Source organism: Aedes aegypti, chromosome 2, assembly GCF_002204515.2.
Source record: "Aedes aegypti strain LVP_AGWG chromosome 2, AaegL5.0 Primary Assembly, whole genome shotgun sequence".
In the NCBI taxonomy this organism is placed as follows: domain Eukaryota; kingdom Metazoa; phylum Arthropoda; class Insecta; order Diptera; family Culicidae; genus Aedes; species Aedes aegypti.
The window spans coordinates 154,995,536-155,009,469 of NC_035108.1; the positions used below are offsets into that span (position 1 = coordinate 154,995,536).

Here is a 13,934-nt window from a genome sequence, read left to right on the forward strand (position 1 = left end):
AAGTTATCAACGTTTTCCCATCGATTCCGACTACAACGAAATCAGTTCAAATTCTATGAGAATTGTAATGAGATCATGCGTTTTTTTTTAAGTCTCGTCATCCGAGTTAAAATCGATGAAACTGTCTACACAATGTACAATTATCTTGTTCTTATGTTGCTAATGAATTGTTCATTTAAGACTATTGCGTAGACTATTTTAGAGTCTGCTTTTCTAGATTTTCTTATTTGTCAATCGATGGATTAGTCATTAGACATTATTTTTTTTAAGGTAATAAAATCTTTCAGACATTAACGTTAAAATTAACGCAGCCGTTGACGTCCGACATCTGGTCCGTTGTCGAACGGCACTCACGAAAACCAGCTTGGTATTTGCCGATGAAGGGCTCCTCGAGCGGTCTCAGTCTGTTAAACAGGATGCACGACAGAATTTTGTGCGCCGAATTCAGCAGGGTAATTCCTCTGTAATTGGCCCACTCCAGTCTGTGCCGTTTCTTGTAGATAGGGCGGATGAGGCCATCCAACCAGCCGGTTGTCAATTCTTCGTCCTCCCATGCCTTCAGAAGTACTCGGTGGATCGACTGGTAAAGCTGCTCGCTTCCGTGCTTGAGAAGCTCGACCGGGATCTCGTCCTTCCCAGCAGCCTTACAGTTCTTCAGCTCGCTGATAGCCTTTTTAACCTCTCCTATGGTCGGTGGGTCCACAGCTTGATCGTCATCATCTATGTTCATCCTCGCTACATTTTCATTTTCACCGTTCAACAATTGTTGAAAGTGCTCCTTCCACCTGGCAGTCACCGCCGTTTTATCGGTTAGCGAATTTCCTTCTCGATCATTGAACATGACGGGCACTGATACGGTATTGTGCGGCGCGCCATTGACCGTTGTATAGAATCTCCGCATATCATTCCGGGCCATGCTTTCTTGAGCGTCAGCTACCACACTTTCTTCGTGCTGCCTTTTCTTTCTGCGGTGGATTGGATTTTCTTCGGCTCTCGCTGCCCTGTACCGCTCTCTGTTCTGTCGGGTATCGGCAACAAGCATACGGCTTCTAGCGACATTCTCCATGTCTGCCACTCTCTGGCAATCTTCATCGAACCAGTCGTTTTGCCGTTGTTGTCACAGCTTCGTGGATAGGGTCCCACAAAGCGATCGACGTCTCCAGCAACGTTGATTCTTCCCAACTGCTCGTCTAGTTGCTGACGGTAATGCGCAGCTACCCCATCAGTCGACAAGCGTTGTAATTTATTGAAGCGCAGCGTTCTGTTTGTTGTGGAGCTCGTGACGCTGGATAACCGCGCCCGAATTTTAGCTACAACGAGATAATGATCCGAGTCGATATTAGGGCCTCGGAAGGTCCTGACATCAAAGACATCTGAGAAATGTCGCCCATCAACCAGCACGTGGTCTGGGAGCAGGCATCACCAATCGGGTGTCGCCAGGTGTGTTTGCGTAGCCGCAGGCCATTATCATTGGTAACGGAATAAAGGCTTACCGTTCCAATGACGGGTCGGAATAAATCTTCTTTCCCGATCTGCGCATTTGCGTCGCCGATGACTATCTTGACATTTTATTTTGGGCACTCTCCGAAGGCCTTATTCAGGCTCTCATAAAACTCATCCTTCATGTCATCGGGCTTATCGTTCGTTGGTGCATAATTGCTGATCAGGCTGTAGTTGAAGAACTTGCCCTTCATTCTCAACACACAGATTCGGTCGCTTACCGGTTTCCACCAAATAATTTGCTTCATCTGCTTCCCAATAACTATGAAGCCAATTCCACGTTATGCTCTGTCGCCACCGCTATAATAGATGTGGTACTTGGATGAAGTGTTGGCGATGGGGTCCACCGCTCGGAATTCGCATTCTCCGGTTCTCGGCCAGCGTATTTCCTGGATAGCTGGCACGTTCACCCCGACATTTCGCAGTTCACGAACCAGGAGCCCAACACGGGCGGGTTCATTCAAAGTGCTCACGTTCCAAGATCCAACTTTCCGATCGTTGTCCTTTATTCGTTGCCGGGTCTGTTGCCGTAAAATCAATCCGTTTGCTCTACTTTTGCCTTTCTTGGTTGGTAAAGAGTCTTCGTAATTATCTAAAATTTCGAAAAAAAAATAACTTCAGAAGCTAATTCCGAAACAAATTATTACGAACTAATTGCGAGAATGCTCAAAAACTTTTTATGCAGTTTGAAAGCGCGCACAGTTTTAATTTAGGGCTGACTAGTCCAATAGAAAATTAAGTTGATCAGAATTTCGCAAAACATTCTCAATCAAGAGAATGGTTTTGAAAACTCCTTGGAGACTGATTTGGAAGTAGTGAGAACTGTTATAAAAAAAAAAAAACAAATATATCAAAGCCCCTGGCAATTATGTGATTTTTTACATCCTTATCAAGGAACTTCCAGAAAGTAGCTTATCATTGTTACTTAGTTGATATCGATATAAATAAAAATGGAATGGTTTTTGTATGTCACGAAATGGCTTGAGAACGGGTTAACGGATTTGAATGATTATTTATCCGTTCTGTTCGTCAAGTGTTCCGACGTGTTTGTGTGTATAAAAATTCCAGGGTATTCACCGAGAAAGTCGGAAAAATGAGCGTGAACGGAACTGTCATTGTATATGGGACGATTCATAGCGTTTTCTAACAGCCTACTTGATGGCAAGACGAAGTTTGCCGGGACCACTAGTATTTAATAAATGTTTTCAGTTTGCATATTTTCCTGACGAATGGAAAAATGTGTACAGTTTTGGAATCAGACAAAAATCCTGCAGAAGCTTCTAGCTATCGCTCAATCAGTTTGCTTTCCTCCATCAGTAAACTATTTGAAAAGGTCATTTTGAGCAGAATGATTGTCCACATCAACGAAAATTCAATTTTTGCCAATGAACAGTTCAGATTCCGACATGGACATATAACCGCTCATCAACTTTTACGTGTAACAAATTTGATTCGTTCTAAGAAATCTGAAGACTATTCTACTGGTCTTGCTGTTCTAGACATAGAAAAAGCATTCGATAGTGTTTGGCATGAAGGCTTGATTGTAAACTTAAAATACTTTAATTTTCCAATATACATTGTAAGAATAATGTAAAGTTTTCTGTCAAATCGTACACTTCAGGTTAATTATCAGAACTCCAAGCCTGAAATACGTCCTATAAGAGCTGGAGGTCCTCAAGTCAGCATTTTGGGTTCAATATTATACAATATTATCACATCTGACTTACCTGAGATACCTCTGGAATGTCAAAAATGCTTATTTGCGTATGACAAAGGTCTCTCTGCCAAAGCGAAGCCTGCGTGGCATTTGTAGTAGTTTGGAAAAGTTGGGATATGTTTTCTTCATACTTGCAAAAATGGAAGATTTCTCCCAATACTTCCAAAACTCAACTTATTATATTCGCACATAAACCTAAAGTACTATATTTGAAACCTTCAAGTAGACAATAGTCAAGGTGACATTTTATCGTTTGTTATTTGAATTGAAAGAGGATTTTTGGATGAGTGTCTATCAACACAGTTGTACACACTAAGCTCTTACGGTGAATTTCACCGTAATCTCAACAGCTGAACAGTTCGGTGAAATAAAACACCGTAATTCCGTCGAAATTTTACGGATTCCGGTAATTTTTCACCGAATACTGTAAAAATTTACCGTACTCCGTTAATTTATTTCACCGAACTGTTCAGCTGTTGAGATTTTTACAGGAATCCGTAAAATAATTTAAGTGTGTAACCGAAGTGATTTTAAGAAATCCTTATTATCCTCATTTCCTGATTCTATATTGCAGATTTAGTCACGATTACTAACCACCACAAAACAGCATCCCACTCATTCCTACTACAAATTCAAAGCAGTACCAAAACTACCTTGAAACATGAAATTCAACACTTAGCATGTCCTTGTGACTTCGTGGCTTTGCATGCATAATAAAAGCCTACTTTAAAAGATGCCGAAAAAAACATTCTCAAAGGCTTTTATGTATGAACAACAACTTGCCGGTATGAATTAATTCATCAACGTGTACACAAGCCGTGAAATTGACGCTTTGGCTATATAGCTATAGCTTTCTGTAGGTACTTTCATTCTGCAGCTTCCAGCCATTGTTTGATGGAAAGCAAAGCAGGTGCCACGTTGTGCAATGGCTTTCCGTTTGATAGTTGCGCTATCTTGCATCTAGGCTTAATTCGAAGCACGTAGAAAACACAGTAGAAGCTCTTGACGGCATCGAGAAGTGATGATGCCATGTTAGATCACTATCGTGTTAGGAGAACCTTGATAAGAACAAACTGTCCAAAATGGTGTTGAAAGCAATTTATCACTTCACGTTTAGGAACAATGCACTCCATAACTCTTCGGGCACTCTTTATCCAGTAAAGCCTCTTTCCGAGGCAATGTATTAAAGCCGTACACTTAATCAATGTTTTTTTTTATCAAAATCCCAACAGTGTGTAAATGTGATGTGACATCGAAACGGAAACTAACCCCTCGCAGCAAATCAAACCCGAACACAAATGAACATTAAATGAATCTGCAGCATTCGCGACATGTCCGTACAGCTGTAAGTCATCAAAGATGATAGTGAGTTTTTTCCCCGACCACATATGGGGAGGATGCACAGCACAGAAAAGTCACCAGCAGAAAAACCTGCTCTACCATCGGATCATCTACGCCCTTATTAGCGATAAGTACATCAAGAACCGCAAGCTGCGCAAATCGTACTTTGCACTGCTTTACCTGTCGTACGTGTTTATCAAGATGCTTCCAATGACGTTAGCCATCGAAACAACCAACACTGGGGCAAAACCGGTCACCGGGCTCAACGTGCGGTCACGCACACTGCCGGAGATGGTGGCGCCCCACCTGGAGGAGGACGACGACGACTACATGGACGAGGACTTCGACGAGTACGACATCGTCAACAATAAGTCGGGTGAGTATGGGCTTGCATAATTAGCAATATAATAACTTTGCTGCAATTCCATTGCTTATCAGCCTACTTTTTGTCAAAATAACGAACAACATAACTGCCTACTTTTCCCACCAACAAAAACAGTACTTAAAGGTAGTATTTTTCAGCACTGTTCCATAATGGTGCTGAAAAGTTTCTGTTTTTGGTGTCTTTTATGAATTCTCGACTAGCTGAAGCTATCAAAATAATAACTTGATGTGTTATTTAGTTACGATCTTTTTTTGTAACACCGGTCGTTATAAATTAGATGCGGAATGTTGTTAAAATAATTAAAAATTTGCACTACAACATGTCAAAATTGTAACATATTTTGTTACAAATACCGCTTAGGGTAAAAATCAATTTGGGTAAGAACTATATATTCACTCATTTTTTTTGAGTAAATATTTTAAAGTGTATAAGTCTATTTTTAGAAAATAACAGAAATGAAATAAAAAAGTTTCATATTGTTAAAAAAAAACAAATCAATACCTGGAGTCGAGCTGAGACATGTACCATTGAGGCTATTTGGTGCACTTTAAGTAAGGGGTAATGGAAGCTCAACTGGTGCTTACTCTTCTCAGCTAGTACAGTTGTGTTCAGAATAATAGTAATGAAAGCCGATTTTCATATAAAATGCTCAACGTTGGCATGCTGTAACTTTGTTTCCATATGAGCAATCGGCATGAAGTCTCGGCAGTGAACTACAAATATACTCAATTTCATTATCACAAAATTTGAAAATGTTCACACAATTGCTCAAAATCATAGTAGTTTTAAAAATTTAAATATCTGCTGTATTTTGAGTTTTTTTCTTTACTCATCGTTTCAACCATTTCCACCCAAGCTGTGAATATGTAAACAAGCCAATATTTTACAAAACTGTTGCTGAACAAAAATTTACAAAAGAAGAACTACTATTATTTTGAGTGATTTCACCAGGTACTTAACTTTTTAGCCGGTAGTGTAAAAAAATTAAAATTTTGTGATAATGAAATTGAGTATATTTGTAGTTCCCTACCAAAATTTCATGCCGATTGCTCATATGGAAACAACGTTACAGCATGCCAAAGTTGAGCATTTTGTATGAAAATCAGCGTTCACTACTATTATTCTGAACATAACCAGTCATACAGGACTTGAAGTTTTCCAAATTTCTCCTGCGTCTGAGCGTAAAAACATGACGTCGCGATTAATGACGTATATGAGCATGAGTTAATTAACATGAGCATGAGCACATATGACCATACAATTCGTAGTTGGTACTTCGTGTTTGACCAGAGCAATCAAAGTTGCACAGAGATTTAACGAATGTGGCTTGGAATTAGCTTACCATTCTCAATGTACACAAATAGAGACGACGACACGATCAAAAGATGAAATACTACTCGTCACAATTAATATCGTATATAAACGACAAACTTACTCGTTCTTGGTAAATGTTCTTCATACAATAAAACACAATTATATCATAACAACCTATGTTATAATTTTGTCATAATGATGAATGTAGCCAAATTCTGTTCCAGTTATTGTAATAAGATTGTAATAAGATTTGTAATAACTTTTTGTAACATGATGTGTTGTAATGTAAAAATAATCATATCATATCATATCTGAATTTCATCAACAGGAGAAATTTAGAACTCACTATGATATAATTGTGATATAATGTTGATATGATCTGCTAGTCGGGATATCAGGAAGAAACTCTACACTTTGCAACATCTTGCGTAAACTACTATTTGACAACAGTAGAAACAGTACTGAAAAGCACTTCTTTTCAGAACTGTAAATGGTGCCGAAAACTATATACATATAAGTCTCATCACACATCACTTTTAAAATTGACCTGGCTTTTTAAATAATCTATTCAACTATTTCAACTGATCTAAATCGGATCGCTCAAAGGGCGTAGAGAATGCAGGAAAGAATCTTGCTCCCTAAACTCCCTAAAAAGTCCGGAGCATCATGCAGTGGTTCATGTGGACCTCATCTTCTATCATGACTAACAACTGTATGTTGAACTTCGTTTTGTTAAGCCCTTTTTTACGTGTAAAATTCAATTAAAGTAACTTTTACGCGATTCGTAAATTAAATTAGGACGATTTGATTGAAAATTATGTAATAGAATGAAAAGTTTTACGGAAATAGTGCTACACATCGGTGAATTTTGAATTAAGCACATGTTCAGAAATGTATTAGGTATTACACTGTGAAACTTGGTGAATACAATGATAGTTCTGAGTCATCCAAGAACTTCCGGAAATATAGGCCTTAAGATTTGCCAACCTAATAACTGATTGTTTGATAAGCAGTAAACGTCCAGCAGACTTATGTTCAGGGTTGGAAAAAAATCTTGAAATTCATTCTTCAGTATCCAAGCACAGCAAATCACAGTCTGCGAAGCCAGTGAAACTCACGCCCATCGTTACTGTAGACAAAAAGCCTTGAAAATAGCAAAACACCCGTTACTAAAGGTAACACAAGATTACTGAAGAAAAATGTTCAATTTAACGCTGAATTTCCCACAATTAGAGCCTTCAATGACACTAATGGTTTAGAAAATTCGTGCACCCAACATAGGCTACTTGATGAAATTCGCGTTTTTGCACTACTGTATGGAACAATGCATGCGTTCACTCGTTGACGTTTGAGCGTATTATTTAGGGTCAAATGGTCCAAAATTCCACTTTAAAGATTTGTGTCGTTTTCTCCTTATGATATCCACATTTTAACACTATTCGAAGTCCTAACAGAAACTTTACAATTTTTGCTAAAAAAAAAGTTTTTTAACGGTTTTAAATCGTGTAGAAAAGTTAGTTTAAAAATGGGGGTGGTTCAAAATGACCAAATGGATGGGGTATAATGCCATTTAGTATGGAAAACTAGTAGTTAGCAACCATGTTTCTCCATGAGTTTGCTCTGTGGTATGGAAACGCTTATTCCTTAATGAAATCATCGGAAAACCTTAATATTTGGACAAAACAGGGAAAAATATTAAATTTCGCCGGAAAATTAAGGAAAAATCTATGAGTTTATGTCCAAGGGTTGTGGCGGCAACTCTTGGGTGAACAAATTTTAACATTGTTTGGCAAAGAATACGAATTGAAACGTTTTGGGAATGATTTAATGAGGTGAGCCATTTTACCCCATCAGTGCGTCTTGAACCATGCTCCCCTACGTGACCATGGCAACTAGTGAATTCAGCACCGCTCAACCGTCAAATTAGTGAACTCGTGCATTGGTCCATTCACTAGTTACCATGGTCACTAAAACAACACGACACCGCTCAAACGTCCACGAGTAAACGCGTGCATAGGTCCATTGGAAAGAGACTCGTGACCCGAGCAGAAGAAAATAACTACTGAATACCAAATTGAGGTATTCCATACCAGATAATTTGCAATACTTACAACCTGAATGAGGTATGAATGAGCCCTGCATAAGAGGTAAAATACCTCAAATAATACCTTCTGCATATTCTACAAATACCAAGCTGATAATTAGATCAGGTATTGCAATACCTAAATAATACTTGATGGATTTTCATATAAAAGTGAAATTTTTCAATAATAGTTCAATACCTCCAGCAATCCTCAATACCTATCGAATACCAAAATGAAGTATTTTTAATTGTTTTAATTATTTTTTTCAAATATCATTATAATACCAAAATGAGGTATTGATAACTGTTTAATACCTAATTGGGGTATGATAACAAAATATGGTATGCATAAGTTATTGCCGAGTTATTCTTTCCTCCTCGGGGAGTTTCTCTAAATTCAAGCCTACTACTAGTACCAATCCCAGCACTGCTCATGTTATTGAGCTGTTTAAATTTTTGAGTTAAACGGGCGCTCTTTTTTATCCAATAACCTTTTGGAACACAGGTTGTATAATCTACGCGCAAAACAAGTGATATATTGATAGGTCTCAAGGCGAAATAGACCGTCATTGAAATATGTACACGTCGTTGATTGTTGTTGCTGAATCATGAGACAATACCGATTTAAAGAAAATCAGTTGGTATTGCAGTGATGTAGTTGAAAAAGTATCACCATACTTTCTGCATGTATGCGCATATAGTGATACTTTTCCGTATAAATATCAACTATGAGGACTGAGTTTTGTCACTTTGAAAATGTGAGCTGCAATGTCAACATGGCTGCCAAAACGAATGAAGGTCTACTTAGCCTAAAGATCTACTAGCGTAATAACTGATTGTATGATATTGTTGAGAGCGCCAGTGACTGAAAGTAGCGAACATGTCTGCTAAACCGGAATAAACAAAAAAAATACTCGCGAGCATCAGAGTGCTAATTAACTCGCATTTGTCGTGTTCGGAGCTGCTCAGTGTCAATTGCGCCTCTGGGAAAACAAAAGCTGTTATCCCACCAGTGTTTCTGGTTTTCAAAAGGTTTTTGACTATAAACTAGTAGTTTACTGTCGTTTTGATGGATATAGGGGGATTAGGGGCATAATGAACACACGAGGAGAAATTGGCACCCTCTTGCAGTATACATATTTCATCACAGTTTCATTCACTTTACTCAATCTGTATTGCATATAAATTGTTTGACGGTAAACAAGTTTATTTTTCGCTTTAATTGTCCTTTGAAATTTGTTTTTAAGTTTTTCCCAGTCTCAGATTGGGATATAAGCAAGGCGGTGGGATAATCGACATTAATGAGCAAAGTAACGAACCCAGAAAAAAAATTTCTTGCTAATTTGATTGAAGGGTAGAACGATTGACACTGGTTTTCACTAAATTTCACGAAAATGTTCATTATGCCCCGATACCCTATTTTTAGCCATATTTTCGTCTCAATTTTCAATTTCATTTTGGTGATTTGTGATATGATTTTTATTATGATGAGGCACGTCATACTAATATCGAACATGAAAACTAGCCGACGGTAACTGAATAGTATGACCATTTTTTTTATCTTATGAAGAGCATTCATTTAATGCGTCCATTATGCCCCTCATCCCCCTACAATTGATTTGTATATCAAAACCAATGAGAATATATACCGAGGTGAGGAAGAAGACATTTAGTGTGCGTGATATCCGTGTACGGTGCAAGATGGTTCTCAACTACAAACAAGCAAGCTCCCATAAGAAGCCGTGTAAATTAGTGACGTAGTTATTTTTGTTTACGTTTTTTCTCTTTACTAATACATAGCCATTGCTTCTTCTTCCACACCTTAGTATATATTCTCATTGTATCAAAACCATAATAAATCACATCTTGCTATTCAAGAGCAAATGTGTGCGATCTGTTTGCTATTTCTTTTGGTATGCGAACATACTCACACCAAGCCTGTTCGTGAGTCTGCCATGTTTGTTTTGCATTGGTTTACACTAGAGATGATCGGGTCTCGGGTTTTCAAACCCGAAACCCGACCCGAACCCGACGGGTTCAGGTCGGGTTTGAAGGCTACAAAATTATCGAGTACGGGTCGGGTTCGGGCTTACAAAAAGTCGGGTTTGAGTCGGGTTTAGATCGGGTTTGGTGAGAATTGTGAACACAGTAACAACCTAAAAGCTTCCCTATTCATCAGAACCGATGAATTTACCATCTTTTCAAACTCGGGTTTTATTCGGGTTCTTCTTACAATTGTTTTTCGGGTTTCGGATCGGGTTCGGGCTTACACAGCAAAAATTTTTCGGGTTCGGGTCGGGCGCGGGTTTGCTTTTCAATTATTGTCTCGCGTTTGGGTCGGGTCCGGGTTTGAAGAAATAAAGTAAGTCGGGTACGGGTCAGGTTCGGGTTTGAAAAATGTGAAACCCGACCATCTCTAGTTTACACTCGTGAGGTGCTTTGTGCTGCGAATATTTTCACCACTGGAGAGCGGTACACGCCCAGTAGGCTCATGCTATTGATATTTTAAATCGGTCGGAAATGTTATTGAAGCTGTTTTTCCCATATAAGGTTTTCTCTTTATTCAATAGCTTCCTGGAATATAAATCATAAGATATACTTGCGTGGCAAATTGAAGAATTATTATTTCAATGATCTCAGTAATGCATTGAAATTATTTTTTCAGAAAAAAAATATTTTAATTCTTATAGAAATATATGGAAAATGTTCTCTTTGAACATATTCATTTATTTATTTTATTTATATACTTGGTGTTACATCAATCAGTTTGATAAAACCTCGTTAACGAGGTGTTAAGCGTTTTGTATATGGTAAATTTTGTGTGGGGATGAATCTTTCTAGATTGCAGCTTCTTCTGGAGCCCATTGATGATACGCCTCCGTATTTCATGACTGCCGTTGTTATCAGCCGTTAATAAGAATCCGAGGTAGACGAACTCATGAACCACCTCGAAGGTATTCCCGTCTATCGTGACACTGCTTCCTAGACGGGCTCTGTTGCGGTCGGTTCCGCCTATCAGCATGTACTATGTTTTTGACGCATTCACCCCAAGCCTACTTTTGTCGCTTCACGTTTCAACCGGGTGTACAGATCTGCCACCCTTCCAAATTTTCTGCCATCCATATGTTGACAGAAAATAGAATTTCAAATAATTTAAAAATTATTACTTCTTTCTGAGATAGGCAAATTTTAATTTTTCGGAGACGTTATTCCTGAGGGCCGCTAGTCATTTTAGAGATTTTTTCTTCCTAACATCTTAAATAGATTAATCAAAATTTTCTATTTCTGTTTCAAGTAACCTACTTACAGGTCCTTGGCTTCAAGTTAGGCTGGAAATAGAAAATCAGTCAATTAAAATCCTGTTAGTTCTATGAACTTTTATCATCTCTCAAAAAGCTCGAAAAACGGCTCTCTCTAAGACCTTTCAACACTTTTAGCCTGGTTTTACAAATGTTTGAAATTGGAAATCCTAGGGCTGAAAATCTCATAAATAAAGATAATAATAATAATGAAATTGGAAATGTGTGAAACTTACTGCTTAAGATTATAATAGGTCAATGAGCAATTCTCGCTGAAACCAGGCCGCCATCGGCACCCATCGTTAGAATTCCGATTTTATGTCACTGATTGCTAGTTTTCGATAAAACTTAAGGGTGGTCCTTTCTGTTTTCTCAAATTGGTGGACCCCTCGTACGCCAGCTAGCTGAACAGTTTGCGAAAAAGCCCATTTTTAGATAAATCTTGGGTATTCTTCACGGGATATGTCCCATATTTCGCTTGGAACACATAGCAAACTTAGTGGCATCGTATAGAGAAAGGATATAGCTTTCATTTGAACTTGAAAAAATTTTGGCGGCCATTTTGAATTTGGCCGCCATCTTGAATTTTGTTAGAAAAATCGATTTTTCACCATTAGCGCACCGCTAGTTTTGAATTCTGAGATCATCATCAGAAAGCTGAGGAAAAATTGCGTATGATAGGCTACAAAAACTAGGTGAGCAAAGGTATTTACCCTATGATATGAACGATTTTCCAAATTATGTTCTACTATTTTGACGTATATGGCGAGTGCAATCAATGCAAACATAATTTTTTGTACAACAAAGAAACAAGTTTTCAATCGTTGGTGTATTATTTGAGACAGATGAAGAATGGGAGTATTAATTTGAGTGAATAAATCTGGCGGCCATCTTGGATTTTGACGCCATCTTGGTTTTAAGTAGTAGAATGAGTTTTCACCTTGTTAGCACTCAACATGTTGAATTTAAATGCTACCGTTACACTTATTCTTCTTCTTGTTCTTCTTTTTTCTCACGTTACGTACCTACTGGAACAGAGCCAGCCCTTCAGGTTAACTAGTTTTAAAAAACAAATTATCAAATAGGATTTTTTTAACGCTTATTTGCTACCTGAAAGATTCTTCTGCATATCTTCGAGTTGTAAAATAGCATTATTTCTTTCATTTATTTGGTCTAAAACCATTGATACAAATGAACAATCAGTTGAACAGCTGACAAAAGATAAGAAAGATAGAATCTGACTGTTTTTTTTTAACGGGGGCCTCATAATTCAACATGATGAGCACTGAGATGGTAAAAAATCATGCAACTACTAAAAACCAAGATGGCGTCGAAAGCCAAGATGGCCGCCAGTTTTTCTAACCTCGAAATTATACACCTGCCTTTCGGCATTACGTCCCCATAAGAACAAAACCTGCTTCTCATCATTCAATTTCGCTATTTTTCACATGCATGTTGGGCGGTACTTAAAACGATACTTTATGGCTTAGAAAATCAAGGATGTTTTTTGCTTCAAAATTTAAGACTTTCATTATAAATTAATGAACTTTTGTCAATGTTTTACGTTAGAACTACAGATATTACCACAAGGCTTACTAATGTCCCGACACGCAATCTATAAACTTCATACAATGAACAACAATGAATAGGGTGAAAAAATGTTTGTTTAAAACAATCAATGTTATTTGACGGTTTTCATGTATTGAATTTATTTATTCATTAATACTGAATTCAAAGATATGTCGAAGAATTATTCTGTTGTCAGAAATCGCATTAAAAAAAATCCTGTTTAATAACCTGAATTTCTAACTAATAAAGCTGAGTATCAGTCTCGGTTCCAATAGAGACGTAACGTCAGTAAAATGAAGAATAATAAGAAGAAGAGTATGCGTAACCTTTTTTTATTGGTAGCCTCTAAATTCGACATGCTGAGTGCTATCAAGGTGAATAATCAATTTTACTACCTAAAATCAAAATGGCGTCAAAATTCAAGATGGCCGCCAGATTTTTTCACTACAATTAATATTCTTATTCTTTACTCGACTCGAATAAAACACCAATGGTTGAAAACTTGTTTCTTTGTTGTACACAAAATGATGTTTGTATTGATTGCACTCGCCATATACGTCAAAATCGTATAACATGATTTACATTATACTCATCGTATAACATGATTAACATCGTTCATTTGATAGGGTAAATACCATTGCTCACCTAGTTTCTGTAGCCTATCTTACGCAATTTATTCTCAGCTTTCTGATGGTGATCTCAGAATTCAAAACTAGCGGTGCGCTG

General features: G+C 37.7%; 1 protein-coding gene across 1 annotated transcript in view; it reads left to right on the top strand.

Moving 5' to 3' along the window:
* The window catches only part of LOC5579452, a 108,443-nt gene that overhangs the window by 23,914 nt on the left and 70,595 nt on the right, over nt 1-13,934 (top strand). Inside the window, exon 2 of the mRNA XM_021842854.1 lies at nt 4,450-4,934. Within this exon, the coding sequence (XP_021698546.1) occupies nt 4,577-4,934 (358 nt within the window). The 5' untranslated portion in view covers nt 4,450-4,576. The remainder of the gene's footprint in view (nt 1-4,449; nt 4,935-13,934) is intronic.